We start from the raw sequence: 24,694 nt of genomic DNA, 5'->3' as shown, positions 1-24,694 counted from the left end.
GTTTCTGTTTCATAAATAGGTTCATTTGTGTCATATTTTAGATTCCACATAGAAGTGATATCATATGGTATTTGTCTTTCTCTTTCTGACTTACTTCACTTAGTATAATAATCTCTATTTACACCTATGTTGCTGTGAATGGCATTATTTCATTCTTTTTTATGGCTGAGTAATATTCCATTGTATATATACCACATCTTCTTTATCCATTCATCTGTTGATGGACATTTAGGTTGTTTCCCTGCCTTGGCTATTGTGAATAGTGCTGCTATGAACATAGGGCTGCCTGTATCTTTTTGAATTAGAGCTTTCTCTGGATATATGCCCAGGAGTGGGATTGTTGGATCATATGGTAATTCTATTTTTAGTTTTCTAAGGAACCTCCATACTGTTTTCCATAGTGGCTGTACCAACTTACATTCCCACCAACAGTGTACAAGGGTTGCCTTTTCTCCACATTCTCTCCAGCATTTGTTATTTGTAAAGTTTTTAATGGTGGCCATTCTGACTGGTGTGAGGTGATATCTCATTGTAGTTTTGATTTGCATTTCTCTAATGATTAGTGATGTTGAGCATCTTTTCATGTGCCTGTTGACCATTTGTATTTCTTCTTTGGAGAATTGTCTATTTAGGTTTTCTGCCCATTTTTCGATTGGGTTTTTTTTTTGGTTGTTGTTGTTATAGAGTTGTATGAGCTGTTTGTATATTTTGGAAATTAAACCCCGTCGGTCACATCGAACAAACAGATTCTTTAAATATGCAAGTGCATCTTTGTCCATGATTATCCCAATGTCACCATTAACAAGCTATGTAATCTTCAAAAAGTTACTTGACTTCCTTGTTCCTTGGTTTCCTCATTAATAAATCCTCTGGAAGGAGATCCTATCTTAGAAAATTGCTATGAGAATTAAATGAATGAATACATATTAAGTGCATAGAAAAATTTCCAGCATATATTAACTCAAAATATTATTATTTTTATTATTGTTATTATTAATATTGTCCCTGGCCGTTAATACACAGTAATTCAAATCATTCCATTGGGTTGTTCTTCTGTATTGAAGGAATGGGATGTAACTTAAACACAGACCACGATACGAACATCTTCAGTTAGAATAGTGCCCTGGGAAGAATCATAGACGTGAGGATTAAATGAAGTAATCCACGCACTGGCACCAAATGAATGAAAAAGTGCATGTAAAACTCTTAGCAGAGTGCCTAGCAGAGAATAATATTAATACGTCATTATTATTATCATTCCCTGAAGGAAGCAGGAAAAATGTAGATTGATGTACTTAGTCCTTTTGTGCTGAGGCACTTCACCTTTCCAGATCTCTGTCCAGCATGTTCTTGGCTTTCTTCTTTTTAGGAACATATGCCCTTTGGCATGGTCAGTTAAGATACAGACTTGTAGAGATGGAACCAGTGTTGCTTACTTTCAATGGGAAAATGCTTATGGTTCCAAAGATCTCATTTACCTTTTGGAACCTGCTGTGTGAACAGATTTGAGATTGCTTGAATGAGTGAATATTCTTGACTTTTCCATGTGTATATCCTGCCCCACACTCCCAGGTGCTCTCCAGTTCTTTGGGGACCAACAGGCCATTTTGTTCCCTATGTTCACTTATTGGTTTGACGAGGGGAAAGTCTTTGACAGCATTACTATAGCTGTGGTTATATCTTTTAAAAATACATTTATTGTTGAATAATTTAAATGGGCATAATTAAAAGCATATGTAGGGTACAATTCTATGGGTTTGACACATGTGCATGCCTATGAAACCATCACCACCTTTCATCCCCTGTGTTTCTTGATTTCTCTTTGTAGTCACTTGCTCCCCACTGCTAGCCTACTCAGGAACTGATCAGCTATCACTATGGATTAGTTTGCCTTATATTGAATATAATGTAATCATACTACGTACTTTTCATGTGGTATAATGATGTTAAGATTAAAACAATTTGATCACGTAACAGTTGTTTGTTAATTTTTATTTCTGAGTATTATTTCATTGTAGAAATATACTACAATTTATTTATCCATCCGTCTGTTGTTAGGTGTTTGGGTTGTTTCTTTTCTTTCCTTTTTTGGATATAATAAGTAGAACTACAATGGATATTCATGTAAAAGCTTTGTAGTGGTTATATGTTTTCACTTATCTCAGGTAAATACCTAGGAGTGGAATAGCTGGATTGAATGGAAAGTATATGTTTAACTATATAAGAAACGGCTAAACAGTGTTTTCTAAGTAGTTGTTTCATTTTACATTCCTACCAGCAAATCATGAGAGTTCCAATTACTCCACACTTCAACAATGCTTTGGACTGTTGGTCTTTTTATCTTTTAATTTATTATTATTTTTTAAAAGTTTATTTTATATTGGAATGTATTTGACTTACAGTGTTGTGTTGCTTTCAGGTGTACAGCAAACTGACTCAGTTATACATATACATATATTTATTCTTATTCAGATTCTTTTCCCACATAAATTATTACAGAATATTGAGTAGAGTTCCCTATGCTATACAGTAGGTCCTTGTTGATTATCTGTTTTATACGTAGTAGTGTGTATCTGCTAATCCCAAACTTCTAATTTATCCCTCGCCCACACCTTTCCCCTTGGGTAACCATAAATTTGTTTTCTAAGTCTGTGAGTCTGTTTCTGTTTTGTAAATAAGTTCTTTTGTATCATTTTCGGACTGCTGGTCTCTTAAATTTTAGCTAAACTATGGATGTGAAGAGTTGTCTCATTGTGGTTTTAATTTACCTTTTCATGATGACACTTTACTGGTAATTCATGTTCTTTTAAAAAAACTTCTTGATCAGTTTAGAGCAGGGTTCCTTATATTTAGCACTACTTCTATTTCAGTCCAGACAGTTCTTCGCTGTGGGAAGCAATTCTGTGTACTGTAGAACATACAGTAATGTCCCTGGCCTCTACCCACTAGCCATCAGTAGTAACACCTCCACTCTCAATTGTGAAAAACAAAAATGTCTCCAGACATTGGCTCCATCTCCTTGAGAGCCTCAGGATATTGGAAGTCTAACATTCCGAGAGGCAAATGTGACCTTTTATCCAGAAGCATCTTGTAAGAGGTAAAATGAAGCAGAAGCAAAATGAGCTTGATGCCAAATTTCTGGGGTTGTAACATTGTTATAATACCTGCAAATCACATAACGTGAGACTGCTCTGCATATAGTCATGCACACATACACACAGTGGAAAGTACCACCACCGCCACCAACAAACATATTGTCCAGTTAATAGGGTAGACTGAAACTGAAGAGGCTCTAGAACACTGTACAGTCAGGGTGAGCTTTTAGCTTTGGCAAAGGGCAAAGTCCACAGTTCAGACCCAGCCTTTGCCTTATTGGAAATGTTTGTAAAATGTTGAACAATTCAAACAGAGAAAACGAGTTCTAAAGAATAGTTTTATAAAACAACATTAACAAATAGGAACAAACAAGACACAATCTTGATGTCTAGCACTAGGATAAGATTACATAAATTATGATCTCTTAGTATGCTGCAACTCTAGGAACCATTAACATAGTAACTATGACACACACACACACATATACACAGGAGAATACTAAAATAAAAGGAGAAAATGTAGAACATAAAACAGTACATAATTCCTGATTATAATAGGTAAATCTTTGCTTACACATATTCTATATGCAACATATACGAGAATTTTAAGGATGTAGAAAGATAAATTTGGAAGAGAAAACAAAATATTGAAAGACATTTTATGGGGGCTTCCCTGGTGGTGCAGTGGTTAAGAATCTACCTGCCAATGCAGGGGACATGGGTTCGAGCCCTGGTCCAGTAAGATCCCACATGCCGCAAAGCAACTAAGCCCGTGAGCCACAACTACTGAGCTTGCACTCTGGAGCCCGCAAGCCACAACTACTGACGCTCTGGAGCCCGCAAGCCACAACTACTGACGCCTGTGAGCCTAGAGCCCGTGCTCCGCAACAAGAGAAGCCACCGCAATAAGAAGCTCGGGCACTGCAACGGAGAATAGCCCCTGCTGGCCACAGCTAGAGAAAGCCTGCGCGCAGCAACGAAGACCCAACAGAGCCAAAAATAAATTTAAAAATAAAAAGACATTTTATGGCCGTAGCATTATTGATAAAATCTTTTAAATTAACTTTCTTCTTCACATGATTTTAATTAACTGTAAATCTGGCCTGCATTCTAGTCCACATTCCTCTGCATATTTCCTCTTTGACTTTGAACAGACGACTTCACTTTCCTGGTTAACCTTTATCTAAAGAAAAAGCTACCTCCTTTAGAAAGTTTCCTAAAGGACTAAATAGAACGATGTTTGCTTAGTATCTCGGCACATTAGGTGCTAGATAAATGTTACTTGGATCAGCATTCTTCCTTGCAAATGTTATTACTTTTCCACTCACCCACCAGCTTCCCAAATCCCTCCATATCATTTATCTGCTTAGAACGAACCCTGGTTTAATCCTTCCAAGAATTTTTTCCACAGTACACCTGCTGTATACAGAGTACCTGCAATGCATTATTTCTCAAATTGAATAGACTCCCTTTTCTTCAACCTAAGTGTCAATAAGTAAGCTCGGCCCTTCATTTGGAAACCAGCAAGAGCATTTGATTTTTCCCACCTTGTCGTGAGAGGAAAATGAGGAGGCAGGTGTCACAAAGCAGCGATTCTCTCCAATGAGATGAGTCCTCACCTTGTCTCCACGAAAAAAGGTCCCCAGGAACAAATGAGAAGCAGCAGACTTTTCCAGAATATGAACTTCCCTTTACCCTGGCAAGTACAGCCAGGAACTGCAAAGTGTGTTTAGGTAATTTTTCTACAGAAATAGCTAAATTGAAGCTGTTGAAGTAGACCTTGTCTATTTAAAAGCAGCGAGGAGAAGCTTCAACTGTTAGCTGGTGTGGAATCCAGCGGCACCTGGTCCCTCCCTCTGGGTCACATGTTCTGCTGCCTCTGCAAATTTGGGAGTCTGATTGTAACTAAGGGTTTGTATTCTCATCCTACCATTTACCAGCTGTGTGTCTTTGACCAAGTCGTCTAATCTCTCTGTGCCTCTGTTTCCTCATCTATAGGTGAGGTAAATAATACTACCTACTCTCACTAGGTTGTGGGGTTTTTTTTTCCAATTTTCTTATAAATTTTATTTTGTTATTTATTTATTTACTTTATTTTTTATTGGAGTATAGTTGATTTACAATGTTGTGTTAGTTTCAGGTGTACAGCAAAGTGAATCGGTTTTCATATATATATATACTTACTCTTTTATAGATTCTTTTCCCATATAGGTCATTACGGAGTACTGAGCAGAGTTCCCTGTGCTATACAGCAGGTCCTTATTAGTTATCTATCTTATATAAAATAGTGTGTGTATGTCAATCCTAATCTCCCAATTTATCCCTCCCTAGGTTTTTGTTTTTTTAAGTTAAATGGGCTAACATTTGTGAAATGCTTAGGTAAGTGCCTGACAAATATAAAATGTATATTAATGTCTCTTAAATGAAACAAAGCAAAACAAAATTACCGTCATGTAGGGTAAGCTGCATATGTAAATATCTCTCAAAATATTTAGTGAAATACTTTTTCCCTGTGGTTATGGATCCAGCCCCTTTTGATATGATCATTCTAATGTGACACAATGAAGAGAAGAATGTCAGAAACAGGTGACATGTTGTCCTACTACACCATCCTACACAGTTATACACAGTGTGAGATTTTCCTAGAAGCTTCCTCACCAAATTCCTCATTTATGTTGACTCAAGGCGGCCGTTCCTAACTAGCTCATTATATATAAGCGAAGATGCACACGTCACAATGTTAGATAAGGTTTTGCCTTAATTTGGGATTCCTGGTATCCAAGGAAAACAAATTCATGTTAAAACATTGTCTGTAGTCAGATAGCATACAGAATGTATCTTGCAAACGGAGACAGAAGTATGGAGGCAAATTACTTTTACAGTATCAGGGAACTAACTTAGGAAAAGAAACAGTTTCCTGTTGTATAAGCATAGAAAGCCAGGGAGAATTTTATTTATCTTACACATAGATTGTTCCAGCTTTCCTTTGGTGTTAATCCACTGTGTTTGCAATGGCACAGATTCTTACCAGTCAGCCAAAGAAAACTCAAGACTGTTCCATTATCCTTAACTCTGTGGGCTGAAGAACATCAACTAGTTTGAGATGGCTGCATAGATTGAAGTGTGTCCTTTATTATGATAGTCATTATGAAGGACAGTCACAGATGACCACGTGCAGCTAGAGGTGTCCCATCAGCTAACAGGTATAACTCCAGGTGTACTTGACAGTTCCAGGCTCTTTGAAAGGACCCATAGTACACTGGGGGAGTCGGGGAGGAAATACACTGGGATGGTCTTAACTAAGATTCCCACAGTCCTGGCTTAGAAGAGAAGAACCTGATTCCCTCATAGGATAAGAAGCCAGGAGCCTCTCATAAGGTGTGGTTACATTTATTATTTCTGTAGGTGTTCCATATCTGGGTTATATCATGAAGAACACTTCCTGATTCTCAGGAATATTTGTATGTCTGTCTTTACAGCACAAGGAATTTTCTTTTCATAGTATTGTCCAAAAAGTGTATCATCATTGATAAAATTAATGTAATACAGTTTAGTACAATCCTCACTTTTTTTTTATGTCTGAGAAATTTTAACCTTTTATCATTTCATTAGGAATAACTCAAGGTTTCAAATGTCTGAGTGTTTGGAACTTAATTTGTAGTATTACTGCAAAGGAAATACCTCTGAACATTGATAAAGGGCTAGTCTGCCTGAGGGTTGGAGTGATTCAAATGATTAGGTTGAATGACAGTATTTTATAATCTTGATCAAGTTTGGTCGATTCTTATCAACAAGACTTTCCAAAAGTATTTTTCCAGCAAACATTCCATGAATGTTTATTCATAGTATCTTACTAATATTCCTAAAGGCTAGTAGTTGATCAGAGTATCATTTTTTTAAAACATTCTGAAATCATATTTTTATTGGTTTTAACAAGATTTATAACCTACTCAAAAATGCAATAGAGTGGGCACCATAAAACAAATTTTTTAAAAAATTATTCATTTATTTTTGGCTGCATTGGGTCTTCGTTGCTGCGTGTGGGCTTTCTCTATTTGTGGCGAGCAAGGGCTACTCTTTGTTGTGGTGCACGGGCTTCTCATTGCGGTGGCTTCTCTTTGTTGTGGAGCACGGGCTCTAGGTGCATGGACTTCAGTAGTTGTGGCACTTGGGCTCAATAGGTGTGGCTCACAGGCTCTAGAGCGCAGGCTCAGTAGTTGTTGCGCACGGGCTTAGTTGCTCTGCGGCATGTGGGATCTTCCCGGACCAGTCCTCAAACCCGTGTACCCTGCATTGGCAGGTGGATTCTTATCCACTGTGCCACTAGGGAAGTCCCACAAAACAAATTTGTTTGAAAGCACTAGCACCAGCACATGAATAGTCATGACATTCAGTGGCATGTCCCTTGTTTTTTTTTAAAACATAGATTTTATTTATTTATTTATTTTTTGGCTGCGTTGGGTCTCCGTTGCTGCGTGTGGGCTTTCTCTAGTTGCGGCGAGCGGGGGCTACTTTTCCTTGTGGTGTGCGGGCTTCTCATTGCGGTGGCTTCTCTTGTTGCGGAGCACAGGCTCTAGGCAGGCGGGCTTCATTAGTTGTGGCACGTGGGCTCCATAGTTGTGGCTTGCAGGCTCTAGAGCGCAGGCTCAGTAGTTGTGGCCCGCGGGCTTAGTTGCTCTGCAGCACGTGGGACCTTCCTGGACCAGGGATCGAACCAGTGTCCCCTGCACTGGCAGGCAGATTCTTAACCACTGCACCACCAGGGAAGTCCAGCATGTCCCTTGTTGAAACATAGTTTTTATAATCTGCACTGGTGGATGCTTTACAAACAGGGTAAGCTGCGTGTAGAATAAAATAAAGAGATTTTTAAAGTAGAGATTAAAGACATTAGAGATTAAAGATGAGAAATTATTTTAATGAAACTTTCTTTTGTTGTCAACTTAAAGAATCTCTGCACATGGTGGCACCTTAAAAAAAATCTACAAATAATGGACATATATGATACTCTGAATATCATTCTTCAAAATCACATATAAAAGCATCAGTTGAATATATATCCATTATTTGTGGATTTTTTTTAAGGTGCCACTATGTGTAGAGATTCTTTTTTTTTTTTTTTTTTTGCGGTACACGGGCCTCTCACTGTTGTGGCCTCTCCCATTGCAGAGCACTGGCTCCGGATGTGCAGGCTCAGCGGCCATGGCTCACGGGTCCAGCTGCTCCGCGGCATGTGGGATCATCCCGGACCCGGGCACGAACCCGTGTCCGCTGCATCGGCAGGCGGACTCTCAACCACTGCGCCACCAGGGAAGCCCTAGAGATTCTTTAAGTTGACTGAACCAGCAATAACTTGGAAGAAGTAAATTATAGAGTCAGGGTGGGATTGTCCTTATAACCTAAACAAGTTATTATTTGCAGTGAAGGGAAACATATATACAATGGAATATTACTCAGCCATAAAAAGAAACGAAATTGAGTTATTTGTAGTGAGGTGGATGGACCTAGAGTCTGTCATACAGAGTGAAGTAAGTTAGAAAGAGAAAAACAAATACTGTATGCTAACACATATATATGGAATCTGAAAATTAAAAAAACAAATGGTTCTGAAAAACCTAGAGGCAGGACAGGAATAAAGATGCAGACATAGAAAACGGACTTGAGGACATGGGGAGGGGGAAGGGAAAGCTGGGACGAAGTGAGAGAGTAGCATTGACATATATACACCACCAAATGTAAAATAGATAGCTAGTGGGAAGCAGCCATGTAGCACAGGGAGATCAGCTCGGTGCTTTGTGACCACCTAGAGGGGTGGGATAGGGAGGGTGGGAGGGAGGGAGACACAAGAGGGAGGGGATATGGGGATATATGTATACGTATAGCTGATTCACTTTGTTATACAGCAGAAACTAACACAACATTGTAAAGCAATTATATTCCAATAAAGTTATTAAAAAAAAAAAAAAGAATACCTACAAAGTCCCTTCCAGGGAGGCTCCAAGGAGGTCTTTCTCAGATTTCTTTTCCAGAATCACCTGCTTTTAGATCATGTAAGGATTGATCATGTAATTGGTGAGGAAAGGCAGCCTGCTCCTATTGAAGGTAGCATTGAATGTACTAAACTAGTCTTTTTCAACATTTGCCTAGATCAGATTGTAAAATATTGGAATTTCGTATTGACGGAGCTATTTCCTGTGACGTGGGCCTGCCAATGAGCTGATCATACCCATATAGGATGGGACGTAATGGGATAGTACTCAGCAATAAAATGAATGAAATACCAACACACACAACATGGCTTAAGTCTCATAGACGTTTGGTGAATGGAAAATCCAGGCATAAAAGGGTACTCAATATATGATGCTAATTTTACAGAGTTCAAGAACCTGAAAAATTAATCACTAAAGAGATCTTAACCAGCCCTTGCCTCTGGTAGGGCTGTAGATTGGCAAAGGGTATGAAAGAATTTTTAGACGTGACAAAATTGCTCTATTTTTTGAAAAGAATGCAGGTTTCCTGAGCGTAAGTAAGCTTGTTTCAACCCCACAGAACTACTCTCTCTCTCATTTTCAAAGAGAGAGAGAGATTCTCTGTGTATTAAACCTGTTGCGTTGTTGTATGTCCAAACACTTCTTTAATTTGTCCTTTTAATTAGATACTATTTTGCCTGTCTCTATGATTGTAGGTTTAAGACCTTTCAGAGAAACTTGATGGCATCACTTCTCTGTTTGCTAAGTATCTGGGGCTGTCAAGGAGAAGTCTGAAGTCAGTAAGATTCTTATTCTTCTTATCAAAACCCCTCAGTTTATCCCCTCTCTCTGGAACCTTGTATGATCTTGTCTTCATCTTTGGTGCTCAGAAATTTTTTTTTGGCGGTACGTGGGCCTCTCACTGTTGTGGCCTCTCCCGTTGCGGAGCACAGGCTCCGGATGCGCAGGCTCAGCAGCCATGGCTCACGGGCCCAGCCGCTCCGCGGCATGTGGGATCTTCCCGGACTGGTGCACGAACCCGCGTCCCCTGCATCGGCAGAAGGACTCTCAACAACTGCGCCACCAGGAGAGCCCTGGTGCTCAGAAATTTTACGGTAATATATCTAATGAGTTCTTTTCACGCTCAGTCTTAAGTAAGTTATTTCAATCTTAAATCATTCCTCACTTTTGGAAAATCTGCTTCTTCTGGTGCACCTGCCACCTCTTCTTTTTCTTCCTTTTACATTATTTTCATCATTCCATTTGCTCTGTTCTCATTTTTTGGAATGCCATTTAGATGGGTCTTTAAACTTGTCAATGTTGTTCAGTTCCCTTATATCTTCTTTCATATTTTCCATCCCATTTTCATTCTATGTGATATTCTGAGATATACCTTCTACCAGAACTTCTCAGCTTTCTAATTATCTTTCAACCATGTCCATTTTGCTACTCAGTCCATCCGTTGAGATTTTTATTCAAAGTTCCAGTATTTAAGTTCCGAAATCTCTAGTGGATTCCTTTTTAAGAATGTAACATAAAATATCCACAACTATACTTTTCTAAAGTCTCCTAATTGCTCTATTTCTCTTTCAGCAGGTGTGAATTCATCCACAGGTCAAGTTTGATGCCTTTCTTTCCTTGTCAATTCTTTGGTCATTCCTGGTTTTCTTTTTATCTTTGAGTTTGAGGGTTCCTAGTCACAATGTTAAAAGAGCTACTGCTCCACGTCCCTGGTATTTTGGAGGATGGGCCTGGAACTTTACAAGTTGTGGCGGTAATTTGCCCTCTTTGTGTGAGGCCCACCCCTCTTCCAAGGGTCAGAGCTCTCTGTAGCTTCCAGCCCCCAAAGCCCCTCCCCTACCCCCCACTGCCTTCTCCTCTGGTAACACTCACATTTGCAAAATGCTTAGCAAAAATCAGGATGGAATCAAAGGCCAACCAGCCACGCTTGCATAATCTAGCTCTGACCAATAACAGGCCTGAGTTAGGTTTATCCTAGTTTGTTCTTCTGTTGACTGGGGGCCGATCTGCCTTGCATGGTCTTCTAGTGGACATTTCACACATGTATTATAGGTGCCGGTTTCTTACACTTTTATTTCACCATAGTCTTACTCCTTTTCATTCTCCAGCTTATAGGAATTACCCAGCACACCTGGAGCATCAATAAATTCTTTTTTCTCTTCCCTGACTCCTATTGATGTTAATTCAATCACTTGATGAGAATTCAGCAAACGATAACTGGGCTCCATCTGCAATCTTGAGCCAATTCTCTAACTTGCATTTATGCAATCCTTTTCATATCTAGTTTTACAAGTGCATGTATTTTTATCTGCATTTAAAAAAAATGGGAAAACAAGATCTACAGTGTTGATGGGATTTGCCCAGTATCATACACTGAGTGGCTGAACCATACTCGTAATTCAGATACATTCCTGACCCCAATCCCATGTTTTTACCCCATTACCCAGGGTACTAGATTTAGGCGTATTAAAGCAATAGTCTGTAACTATACAACACGTAGCAGTTGTAAAGCACTTTCACATGCATTGTGTTATCTTTTCCTCATGAAAGTCCTTGATATAGCATTATTATTTATCCTAGACAGGAAATCCTGCAATTAAAACAAATAAGAAAGTTACCAAGACAATTGAGCGATGACACTCGGGGTCTGGAGACTTCAAGTCTCTAGACAGGCACGGGCATAAACCTTGGGGTATCCCAGATATTTCTTTGCCACCTACCTCAAACGATAAGGCAATCAACACGTTAAAAGGATATCCAAATAAACCCACCAAAGGCTGGGAAGTCTTGTTTCCCATAAAATATCTTCTCTTCATCTTTAAGGACACTGGATTGCTCCTTTTCATTCCTTTTTTTTTTCTTTTTTTATGTTCAGTGGCAGTAATTTCCAGTACTCTGTCTTCCGGCTCACTGATCCATTCTTCTACCTCATTTAGTCTACTACTGATTCCTTCCAGTGTATTTTTCATTTCAGTTATTATATTCTTCACCTCTCTTTGGTTGTTCTTTATATTTTCTAACTCTTTGTTAAAATTTTCTACAGTAAGTCCCCTACGTATGAACTTTAACGTTTCGAACTTTCAAAAGATGCAAACATATGGTCCCATGTCTAATCACGTAAGTTAGGTCACATGTCTGGCGTACATTGTCACGTGTGTGCATCCTCTACAAGTGGCTGTGCTTTTGTGTACTGTACAGGACTGTATAGAGTACAGTAGTGCAGTATCTTTTTTCAAGCCCAGGATGTCTGGAAGCAAGCATAAAAGCAGCAGTGACGTAGCCGGTACTGCTAAGAAACGCCAAGCAATAACAATGGAAACAAAAGTGAAAACAATTGAGAGACTGGAGTGAGGGGAAAAGACACCTCGCCCTTCATCTCCTATTTCTGATGATCCTTCAGCTCTACCATCTCCTCCCTCCTCTCCCTCCTCCAGTCAGTAACTCTTCTCGCCTCTTCCCTCAATGCCAGCCCCTGCATGCCAGCTGTTGTACTGTACTATTGAACTTTTCAAGGTACTGCACTGTAAGATTAAACATGTTTTCTTTATTTTTGTGTCTGTTTGTTTTTTATGTATTATTTGTGTGAAAAGTATTATAAACCTATTACAGTCCAGTACTATATAGCTGATTGTGTTAGTTGGGTGCCTAGGCTCACTTTGTTGGACTTAACGAACAAATTGGACTTACAAACACACTCTTGGAATGGAACTCATTCATATGTAGGGGACTTACTATAACGTCTTGCTCTGTATATCCACTATCCTCCCAAGTTCCTTGATCACCTTTGTGATCACTACTCCGAACTCTTTCTCAGGTAGGTTGCCTATCTCCACTTCACTTAGCTCTTCTGGGGTTTTATCTTGTTCCTTCACCTGAAACATATTCCTCTGCTGCCTCATTTTCTCTAAGTTGCTATTTGTATTTTTATGTATGTGGTAGGTTAGTTACATTTCTTGGCCTTGGGGAAGTGGCCCTCTGTAGGAGGCATCCTGTGTCCCAGCAGTGCACTCCCCTCTCGACGCCCAAGCTATGTGCTCTAGGCGTTCCCCCTAAGAACGCTACGTGGGTTTCTCTGTTGGGCTGGGCTAAGTGTGTGGGCAGTCAGGTAGGCCCCCAGCTGGTCGGTTGCCAGGCCCTGCCTTGTGTGGATGTAACTGGCTGCTATATAGTGGGGTCTGGTCCTGAGGTGACTAGTTGCAGAATCCTAGGGGGTCCCTGGAGCTAGTGCTGGCTCACTGGTGGGCGGAGTCAGGGTCCCAAAGACTCTGGGATTGTTGCCCACCCACCGGCTGGTTAAGTCAGATCTTGGGGTTAGTGCCAGACTACTGGTAGGCACAGCTGGTTCCTAGAGTCTGGCTCTGGAATCCCAGAGCTCATTTAATATTATTGGTGGGGGGTGGTTCTTGACTCAGTTGGGTATGGGGTCCAGGGTGTCCTAAAGGTTGCGTTGGCCAGCTAGTGGGCTGGGCCAGGGCCCAGCCAGTGCCAGTGTGGGATCTGGCCTGCAGTGTGGGATTGTAGTTTTCTAGCTTCTTGTGTCTGCCCTCTGGTGGGCGGGGCTGGTCTAGAGGCATGGTCTAGCTTCCTGGAGGGAAGGGCCGGTCCACTGGTGGGCAGAGCTGGGTCTTGGCCCTCTGGTGGGCTAGGCGTGTCTAGAGGCAAGCCCAGAGGTGGCTGTGGGCTCTTTAGTCTTTAGGCAGCCTGTCTGCAGATGGGGGTGGATGTGTTCCTTGCCTAGTTAGTTGTTTGGCCTGAGGTGTTCCAGCACTGGAGCCTACAGGCTGTTGGGGGGCCAGGTCTTGGAGCTAATGAGGCAAGATGTTAGCTATCAACAACGTCCCGCTATACGCTGCCACCAGTGTGTTTTCCTTTACCAAAGCCTGAATTCCTTCTCCCTGTTTCAGAACCACAAAGCCTCTCTCTCCCTGACGACTACAGGGAATTCTTGGAGGGGATATCACCTTGTACTCATACAGAAAGGAAAGTAGTATGGCAACAGAATTCTCATCTATAGTCTAGGGAATAAGACGTATTCTATTATTTCACTAAACCAGTGGTTCTCAAAGCATGGTCGCTGGGCCAGCAGCATCAACATCACCTGGAAACTTGCTAGACATGTGAATTCTGGAACTCTCCCCAAGATCTACTGAATCAGAAAATCTGGGGGTGAGGCCCTGCAACCTGTTTGAACAAGCCTGATAAGCGATTCTGATGCAGGCTCAACTTTGAGAACCACTAAACTAAATGTCAACCTGAGGTGACTTTGCCTCCAGGGGACATTTACTAATATCTGGAGACATTTTTAGTTGTCATAATTGGGATGGAGGGTGCTAATGACATCTAGTGGGTAGAGGTGGGGGATTCTGCTAAACATTCTACAAATGCACAGGACGGACCTACAGCAAAGAGTTGTCCAGTCTAAAATGTCTGTTGCGCCAAAGTCGAGAAACCTGCTCTAAACTGAGCCTTCTCTCTCTCAACTGGCGAAGAAATTAAACCTCAGTTGAGTGTGTCTGTGTGTGTGTGTGTGTGTGGGTGGGTGGGTGTGTGTGTGCGCGCGTGCGTGTGTGTGGGTGTGCGCGTGCATGTATATTTGTGGGGGTCTTCATCCCCAATTCCACAGCTTAATTTCAGGCTTAGGTGGACCAGAGGGAACGAGTTCTTAATCCAGGTGATCACCTTCATTCAGGTGCTCTGTTTGCTGCCCGGTACTGGTGTTTAGTGCTGTTTCTCTCGAAGGGCTGGGGCAGGAAACTCTCCCACCTAATCTGTCCCAACCAGGAAGAATATCTTTCCACACCAGCAACCAGATTCTCCCATGAGACAATGGTCTGAACCGCACAGAGTTCTGGCATCTTGAAGTAATATGCCAAGGTCAAGCGGAACAGTAGGCATCCATGCTATAACCCCCACCCCCTCAACTTCCATCTCTTCTCAAGCCCCACCTTCCTGAGGCTGGGTGTTCCCACTTTCCTCTCCCCGTTAACTCACACCATGTTTCCTCATCACGAACCACTTAGCTTCAGCTTATACAATCAAACACAAAATCTCTTTATTGTTTGAGGGTTTCAGGTGACTTTAGGAAGCTCAGCTTTTAGGAGCAATATTGAATCATTTTCCCCAGAGTGGAAGGGTGGGGGGGTACAGGCTAACATAAGTTAGTCTTTTTCTTAATAACTCTCCCTGCTATATCATGCATAACATATTTAACATAATATACCATATATATTTGTATATAACATATTTAATATACCTATAAAGCAGCAATCAGAGGAGAGGATAATGTCTACAGACCTAAAGAGTAGAGTCCACTTGCTCCTCACTAAGGGAAAAGCCATAGAAAGAGAGGAATAAGTCATAATGCCCAGGAAGTGTTAGCCCTCCCTGGAAAAACTGGCAAGGGTCTACCAACCCATGCCCTAAGAGTCCCAGGGGAAGCCATTTGGGGCAACATGTAGCGGATGAAGAAGCATGGTGGAGATACTGGAAGCTTGGGGACCAGAAGTATGAAACCACTGCAGGAGGACCGGATGCTGCTTCTGCTGAGGTATCTAAGGCAAGCCCATCGACGGTGGTGGTCCTGTCGACCATTCACACTGCTGCCCCGGGACCCACACGATGTCCACTCCTTTACCTACGATTACAGTTACAATTGGTTCTTTCCCTCCACCCACCCGTCGGCTCCTCCAGCTGCATCCTCAGGCCCATCCCGAACTGTCTTGGATTCAGGGCTGCTTCACAGAGGCACACAGTTCCACTGGTTCCAGTCACAGGGCACAGGGATATGATTCAGACTGCGACTCATTTTCTGCATAATTTTGTTATTCTTGTCTACATGAGAATACACGGGGAAGCCACGTTTGATCAGAGCCTGGGTCTGGTAATAGATGACGTAGGTGACGAGACCATGGCCCCGGTACTCAGGCAGGGTGCCCCCCATCCGCATCTCTCCTGTCTGGTCCATCAGGGACCAGGACACAGGGGTCCCCTCGGGCCCCAGCAGGCAGAAGGTGGGGAAGGTCCGGATACAGCGCTCGATGAATCTCTGGCTCCACTCATTGCCACCGAAATGCCAGAATTTATTCACCACGGCAGCGTGGGTAGGATCCAACGATGAGAGTTTAAACATCTCTTGGTCACTATGGATGTTCCAAGAGAAAAGCAAAGTCCATGAGTTTAGAGGTTTATATTTGTTCTTACCTCTAGTATCTTGAGAGACAGAGTAGGCAGAGGAAACAGCGAACGCAAAGTCTGGAGTATAAGTGAGCTTGTAATGACAGAGGGACAGAAAGAAGGCCGATGTTGTCGGACTGAGTGAGCTAGAAGGACAAGACAGGTCAAAGAAGTTGACATAGGCCTGATGTACTCCAGGTGAGACAAGAAATGGTGGGGTATTTTAAGCAGGGGAGAAACACGGTTTGAATTACGTTTTTAAAAAAGATTCTTCTGGCCGCTTTGAAGAAGATCGATTGTGGGCAGACAGAGTAAAAGCAGAAAGAGAAGTTGGGAGGCTGCTCTGTCAGTGAGAGGCGTAAGTAGCGTAGAGAGCTTTTATCAAACTCACATGGCCTTGGGTTTGCCATGGCTAAGTGATAAGTTCTTTACATCCAGCAGGGAAGGAGCCAGTTCCCTTATTGCCTCAATCGCCATATAGAGAATGTTTTGTGATTGCTTGACTTTGAAGGATTTAGTGGCTGCAAGACTTTGTATTACTTCATTCAGGCTGGACTGTGAACCTGGATGGGATTATAAGGAGAAATGCAATGATTTATGCCCATTCTAGGGAGAAGCTCTCCAGTGGAGTAAGAAGTGTCTGAGGATTTCTAGTCAGAGAATTTTGGTGATGGGCTCGGTGCTGCTACTGTATGACTGGGCTCATGTAATCAGGATTTGTGCAATTTTCCTTGTTTTGGAAAAGCAAAAGCATGCCTAGAAATTCATTCAGCCATGGTCATGCCATTAGAGGCAATACCAGGACTGGAACTAAGTTTTCTGGGCTACATAATCATGCAGTTTTTTTGTTTGTTTGTTTGTTTTTTGTGGTACACAGGCCTCTCACTGTTGTGGCCTCTCCCGTTGCAGAGCACAGGCTCCGGACGCACAGGCTCAGCAGCCATGGCTCACGGGCACAGCCGCTCCGCGGCATGTGGGATCTTCCCGGACCGGGGCACGAACCCGTGTCCCCTGCATCGGCAGGCGGACTCTCAACGACTACACCACCAGGGAAGCCCAATCATGCAATTTTGATGATCAAAGAAAGTGAGTTATAATAATTATAGTTTCCGGGACTTCCCTGGGGGAGCAGTGGTTGGGAATCCACCTGCCAGTGCAGGGGACACGGGTTCAATCCCTGGTCTGGGAAGATCCCACATGCTGTGGAGCAACTAGGCCCGTGAGCCACAACTGCTGAGCCTGAGCTCTAGAGCCCATGTACCGCAGCTGCTGAGCCCACGAGCTGCAACTACTGGGGCCTGCGCACCTGGAGCCCCTGCTCTGCAATGGGAGAGGCCACCGCGATGGGGGACCTGCGTAACTGCAGCGAAGAGTGGCCCCCACTCAGCGCAACAGGAGAAAGCCCACGCACAGCAACAAAGACCCAACACAGCCAAAAATAAATAAAATTTTTAAAAATAATAATAATTATAGTTGCCAACATCTCTGGAGTACTTACTATGTTCCCAATGCGGTAGATTGTTGCAGTAATGGCCCACAGTTTGCCCACATCTCCTTGTACCCATTCCCTGGAATAGTCCCCTCCTGCACTGCATCTGACCTTGGCCATATGACTTGTGTTACCAATGGGAAAGAGTAAATTTGATGCAGAGAGAGGCTTAAAAATGCTTGCACATTGGAGCTCACCATGTCTTTGTGCTTCTGGTTAACTTGAGGCCAACACCACATGAAAAGGCCTCGGCTAGCCTGCCGAAGACATGTGCTCTTATCATGACGTCACCAGGGCCTAGCCAGCACTGACAGTCAGACCATCATTCAGACTTGTAAGTTAGGCCATCTTAGAGTAACCAGCACACAGTCACCCATCAATTGACTGTAGATGCATAGCTACACCCAGAGGAGACCAGCAGAACAACTGCCTTGCAAAGCCCAGTCCAATTGTTGGTTCACAGAATTATGAGGTTTGCTATGCAGTGAAAGTTAACTGAAACATTCAGGTATTGCACTAAGCAATTCCTAGCTAAGATTTCATTTAATCTTTTCAACACTGCTGTGTTTTAGGTACCATCATTTATTTTTTTAGTAAATTCATTCATTTATTTATTTATTTTTGGCTGCGTTGGGTCTTCATTGCTGCGCACGGGCTTTCTCTAGTTGTGGCGTGTGAGGGTTACTCTTTGTTGCGGAGTACGGGCCTTAGAGCACGTGGGCTTCGGTAGTTGTGGCCCACAGCCTCAGTAGTTGTGGCATGCGGGCTCAGTAGTTGTGGCTCACGGGCTTAGCTGCTCCATGGCATGTGGGATCTTCCTGGACCAGGGCTCAAACCCGTGTCCCCTGCATCGGCAGGCGGATGCTTCACCACTGCACCACCCGGGAAGTCCTAGGTACAATTATTACCCTCATTTTTATATATGAAAGTCAGGATCTCAGATAGGACAGGTCCCTGGCGAGGATCACATGGCAAAGTAACAGGCAAATGCCATCCTAGGTAGTCTGACTCTGGAGACCACGCTCATAACCATATAAGTTGCTCTTTATGACCTAGGAGGTGTTCTGTGACATGAGTTGTCATTCCAATTCTGAGAATGAAAGTCCCTGGGGAAAGCTCTGCTCTGATACCCAACCACCCTAAGGCATGCTGGATATGTCCACAAAATATGCCATAAATCCTTAGCTCTCAGGGGATTACATTACAGTCCTCTATATGAAGCCCATTAGGTATAAGCTTTGAGGGTGTTTTTCCCCCTTTACAGGTATAGTTGCAGCTGAGTAAAAAAAACTGACAGCAGGCTGAGGGTCTGGGGCTTGGAGAAAGGAGATATATGTCATAGGAGAAATTGTTCAGGATGGAGATGTGGTTCAGCACAGATTCCATTCCTTTTATACTTACTTTGGATCTGCAAATGCTGTTTCCAGTTGATGACTTCTGGTAAGCTGAGGAATTCCTGACAATTTTTGAGGTCTTTGGAGTAGATATGGTAAGTATTGGTGTAGTGATCAAGGTCATCTGTCATGTCCTGTTATCATTGAGAAAAGGGGGGCAAAACAAATGTCTTATTTTTCATGATTGTAATACTTTTTTCTAAATTCTACTATACTGTGGTATTTTTAAGTACTAAAATATTGGTGTTTGTATTGGTGCTTTAGAAATTTTTCTGAATCATTTAAATCATGAGATCAAGATGGGAGATTCAGGTGTTCAAATTATGATGAAAAACTACAGAACAATACTATTCTCTACCCATATATTGTATTAAAATTTCAACTCAAGCAAAGACACAACTATTTAGAAAGGATTCTTCTATATTTTCATCTTCCTCAACAGGAAGAAGAGAAAAGCAATTGACAAGGAAAAGCTTCTGTTGCAAGAATAAATGTTTCTATATTTCAAACACTTGCAGAATACAGAAGCTATGAAGATGACAGTATTAAATTTGGTTATTGACATTTCTGGATTGACATTTCCATCTATACTAAATTAAGACAAAGAAGATGAAAACCAATTAGAAATGCTTTCATAAAATAATACAAGAGTTGAACAAATTGTAATTACAGAAAAACAAAGAAACCACTTATTTAGAAAGATCCCCTCAAATTATTAAATAAGAGATGTGATTATTTGGAAGAAGAAACAGGAAAATATTATTTTGAGTGCAGAATTCGAAACCTTTTCAAAAATAGTTGGAATTGTTGCACAAAAATACACTCACAAGTCAGCAATGATACCACTAACACATTTTGTTTCTTAAGATCCCATTTAAGATAAAAGGTCAAATAATTTTATTGCAGTTCAGTTTTAATTATTAATATAAATTTCTTCATTTTATATACTGTTTAATTCCATGGATTTTAAATAACTTATTATTTGTAGGAAAGATATATTTGTATTTTTATAAAGTTATAATTTTACTGGATGTTTTAAAATAAACTTAGGGTTTTTTGTCTTTGAAATGTATTAACTATTTAGTTTCACTAATTTCTAAATGTTTCCCCAAAATGTATATGGAAATTCTAATATTATAAAAAATTTTTTTATAATCAGCCAACGAACTGTCCTGTTTCATACCTTCCTATCTTTGTCCTTGTTACTTTCTCTGGTTAGACTGTCCTCCTTTCTTTGTCAGCCTAACAAAGACATATTTAGCTACAAAACCCAGTTCAGATGAAACATCCACTAAGAAGTATATCTAATCTGATCCTGTAACCTCCATCTCCAAACTCCATAGTTTAATCAGCTTTTGCCTGTGCTATCTCCATATATTGTACATTTTCTGTTTTTGAACATTTTACACTAAGTTGTAATTTATTTACTTACCTGTATTCTCCTCCAGGCTGTGGGGTTCTTAAAGGCAAGGACTTGTTCACTATCACTGCAATTCATTTCTGTAGCCCCAGGGTCTACCACATTGCCGGGCACACGGTAGGCACATAGCAAATACAAACATAGATGCAAATTCATTCCACATCTGGCAACTTACCTGCTCCTGAGGGCGGATAACCACTGTATTAAAATCAGGCCACCTGTCCACCAGGGCCTTTAGTTTGAAAGGGTTCCCCTGGTTCATGTGGAAGACAGTCCCATAAACCTGCAGTATCCGGACAAAGTGAGAGGGTCAGCTTATTAGGAAGGGATGGCAAAGTGTCTTGTTTGACCAGGACAGGTTTATGTCTATGAAATTGTGAAATTTTACAGCGGTAAAGGGACAAATAGGGCATCTGTGTCTAAAATCTCCACACGCTACTTTCTTTTTTTAACCTCAGATGAGAGCTTTTTCTTCCCATCTAATATAAATCAAATATGTATATGGTAAAATATTGGGACAAATAAAGTTAATGATCATAAGAACACCATTCTTTTTTTTGTAGGATTTAATATTATCTTTTCCCAGACTTTCTTCCATTCATACTCGTAGAGATACACAATTTTACAAATGTAAAATGATCTGATACATGGTATTTTTCACCACTGAATAAATTGTGGGTGTATCTCTATGTTCATAAATACAAAATTTTTCAATTATGTTCTAATGATAGGATTCCATTATATGGTTGTATCATGGTTCATTTGTGCATTTGTCTACTGAGGGTCATTTCAGCTGTTTCCAAATTTTCATTTTAACAACTAATTCTTTGCAGAGCATGCTTGCACAGAAATCTTTGCATGGACACCTGATATTTTCTTAGATTATCCATCAGGTAACTGCTGGTTCAAAGGATATGGACATGTTTAAAACTCTTTAACATGTATTCCACAGTACCCTCTGGAAAGGTAATTTCCTCCCACAATAAGCAAAGGCTAAAGCAAAATGCTCAAGAGAATGGGCTGCGGAAGCCCACAGTCTCGGTCCAGTCTTGAGTCCCCAGCCCCGCCTTTTTGCATAGGTTGTTGAGAGAGAGGGGAAAGCAGGGAGAGGATGAATGAGATAGCCTGTGGACATTAAGTGTCCTGGTGGTTTGGGGGTGGGGGAATGCAGCGGTGGATACCACCATGGGCCACATGACTATTGTGAACATGAAGCCTCTGCAGATACCAGCATGGAAACGTGCCAACGACCAAAGGTCAAAAAACAATGTATGCAGTTTAATGGCTTCTACCATGGGTAGATGATGACCAAAGACTGTACCAACATCCTTCCCTCCTACCACCCTCCACCCGACGTGGACTATTGATGTTACACTATGGAGAAAGAGAAGGGGAAAAAAATCTAAGTTGCCTGAGCTTATCTGAAATCATTGTTTTCAGCCATGAATGGAGGCTTGATATAGAAATTCCGTATAGTTTGGCAAAATATAGATGTTTCTTTTTATGCCTTTGCATTTGGGGGTGTGTAAAATTGCTTTAGATTAATACATTATCCATTACAGGATCTGAAAATATGTGTAGTTCTTCCTCTTTCTTATTCTCCGGGCTGAATTAATTAAAACTCTTTTCTTTTTTTTTTTCTGCTGAACTCAGAACGTAGTGAGCCAGGCAGCTACTCTACATGAACTCAGCTGGAGTTGACACATGCAATAAAATGTACTTAATATCCAACACTTAGAAGAACAGATGGACGTTTTGTCAACGAGACTCAAGCAAGTATTGAGTTCTAGGTTATACCTCCATTAAAGGTACCTGGCAAACAGCTATTCTAGATTTCAACTAGGGTAAGAATGTATATCTTTCATATACAACCAATGCTGTTTCTTCATGAAAGTTGTGGACCCAAGAGGGCCGCCTTATCTTACCACAGAGGTGCTCCAAGTAAGGACACTTGGGAACCACCAAGAGTTTCCTCAAGATGTTTGGGGTCCACTTAACCCAAGGACCAAAGAGAAATTTAAATCACAAAATTCTATACTACAGAGCATGGAAGAAAAACTTTTAGGTTGAAGAATTTTCAAAAATAGCTACTTACCATAAAAATACCTTAGGCAAGCATTCATAACATGTATAACTGATGTAACCTCTAAGAAAAATTGACTGTCTCTTTGAGAGGTTGCCTGGATCTTAAGGATTATCAAGTGAAAGTAGTTAAATATTAGGTAACAGAGATTAATATTAGTGAGATCCACCAAAGTGGGTGACATTTTAGTATTAAATTAGTGGATTTGAAAGCATTTTCGGCAGTAGTTAAAGAACAGGGCGAGTTGTTTCATTAGTCTATTTCTAATAAATGAAAATGAAGCCATATGATCCACAAATAAAATAATGCTAACATTTTTCTCCTTTATACAGAAAGATGGAGTAACATATCTATTGGGGGTGAGGCAGATGAATGCATTTATCTTATCTAAAATGTATGCATCTTATAGGAGTGTCTTATAAAACAGTAGAAATCTAGTTCTCTTTCTACAAAAAACTTTCAGGGAAACAAGTTGTTCTCCAAATACACACACACACACACACACACACACACACACACATTCACACACACACGGTTGTACTTAAATTCCACTGGAATGGGCCCCATCCCTTTGGTTGCTAAAGAAAAACACAGGTGAGGACCCCAGACCATCATTAGAGTTGCTCTCGAACAGTTCTGGATGTGGGCATCTATGTATATGGTCTATTTAATCCTGAGATTTCTGATCAATTGTACTTGGTTAACAGAGGTCCTCAGAGTCAGGCACAAAATAGCTTGATATGCCGTAAGTTCGGAGCAATTGGAAAATCTAAGTGAAATAGAAATTGACTTATCATTAATTTTAAAGAAGGCTCATGACGGTTAACCTCTCACCTGGCAAGTGTTCTTTTAAGGAGAACAAATTTAAAAATTAACATGTAGTCTCAGCTAACTTTGTAGGAGAACTCTGGGCAAGTTTCCAGTGCTATTATGGAACGTTTCTTGGAAAGGAGCAAGGGAATACTTTTTGAGTCAGCTTGGAGCAAAAAGCAATGCCAGGTCTCAGGCATTCCTACGTCTATACCATAGCACTGCAGCTCACTATTTGTGGGGTATTGGGCGAAGCACTTCACTGAGCCTCCACCTTCACATCAGTGACATGGGCATAACAGCAAATGCCTTGTAGAGAGATTATGCAAATTAAATGAGAGAAAATGTGCACCAGTGCCTGGCACAGAATAGGTGCTCAATAAAGATTAGTCTCTTGGGCTTCCCTGGTGGCGCAGTGGTTGAGAGTCCGCCTGCCGATGCAGGGGACGCAGGTTCGTGCCCCAGTCCGGGAAGATCCCACATGCCGCGGAGCGGCTGGGCCCGTGAGCCATGGCCGCTGAGCCTGCACGTCCAGAGCCTGTGCTCCGCGGTGGGAGAGGCCACAGCAGTGAGAGGCCCGCATACCGCAAAAAATAAATAAATAAATATTAGTCTCTCTTTCCCTTCATCACAGGAACTTTCTATTCCTACTCCCCTCAGAATTTTCCATTGTCACCTTTAAGGATGTAGGAAGGCTCTTCCTCAAGGATTTCTCCAGCATCTGCAGCATCTGGGCACCTTGCAATGGGAACATCGTGCAAGACAGCCTGTTCTGGAGAGACAACCAGGAAACAGCCTGGAATGAGAAGAGCAGGAGGAGATTCAGAAACAAAAGCAGCAAGTTCTCTGCTAATTGCCAGAGCCCTCTTCCATCTCTCTTTATTGGCATCCTCTTCACTAAAGTCATCAGCCATTCCAAGGAAGGATGAGACTGGCAGAAAGTGCAGAGCCTGCCTTCTGAATTTTTCAGCTCACCTTCTTAAAACTTTGATGAATTCTAGTCATTAACTTCACTTTACATTAACAAGCACATTCTAAAGTATATATAACATTTTTTTTTGAAATTTAGTTGCTATCAGTGATTTTTCTGACTCTACCAGTAATAAGCTGTGCAACCTTGGAAAGTTACTTAGCTTCTCTGTACCTTGGTTTCTTCAAAGTAGATGGGATAATAGTATTACCTGACTTATAGAATTGTCAGAATTAAATGAGCTAATCCTACCTTGGTTTCTTCAAAGTAGAT

General features: G+C 41.3%; 1 protein-coding gene across 1 annotated transcript; it reads right to left on the bottom strand.

The window, feature by feature from the left end:
* Nucleotides 1–15,818: 15,818 nt before the first annotated feature.
* Nucleotides 15,819–24,205, bottom strand: LOC115848535 (glycine N-acyltransferase-like). The gene is made up of 5 exons (XM_030849316.2): nt 24,128–24,205; nt 20,734–20,841; nt 19,146–19,272; nt 16,647–16,818; nt 15,819–16,221 (listed from the first exon to the last, which is right to left on the bottom strand). Exons 1-5 carry the CDS (start codon nt 24,203–24,205, stop codon nt 15,819–15,821), a joined length of 888 nt encoding a protein of 295 aa, XP_030705176.2.
* Nucleotides 24,206–24,694: the final 489 nt, after the last annotated feature.

The sequence above is a fragment of the Globicephala melas genome, chromosome 8, assembly GCF_963455315.2.
Source record: "Globicephala melas chromosome 8, mGloMel1.2, whole genome shotgun sequence".
NCBI lineage: Eukaryota > Metazoa > Chordata > Mammalia > Artiodactyla > Delphinidae > Globicephala > Globicephala melas.
This window is presented reverse-complemented; position numbering and strand designations above follow the sequence as displayed.

Bases quoted from the DNA above. Each gene is read 5' to 3' on its own strand.
- LOC115848535 (XM_030849316.2), bottom strand. From the start codon at position 24,205: ATGTTCCCATTGCAAGGTGCCCAGATGCTGCAGATGCTGGAGAAATCC. The intron at 20,842-24,127 runs GTGACAATGGAA...CGGATACTGCAG, and splicing joins GCCTTCCTACATCCTTAAAG to GTTTATGGGACTGTCTTCCA. The intron at 19,273-20,733 runs GTAAGTTGCCAG...CAATGATAACAG, and splicing joins TTATCCGCCCTCAGGAGCAG to GACATGACAGATGACCTTGA.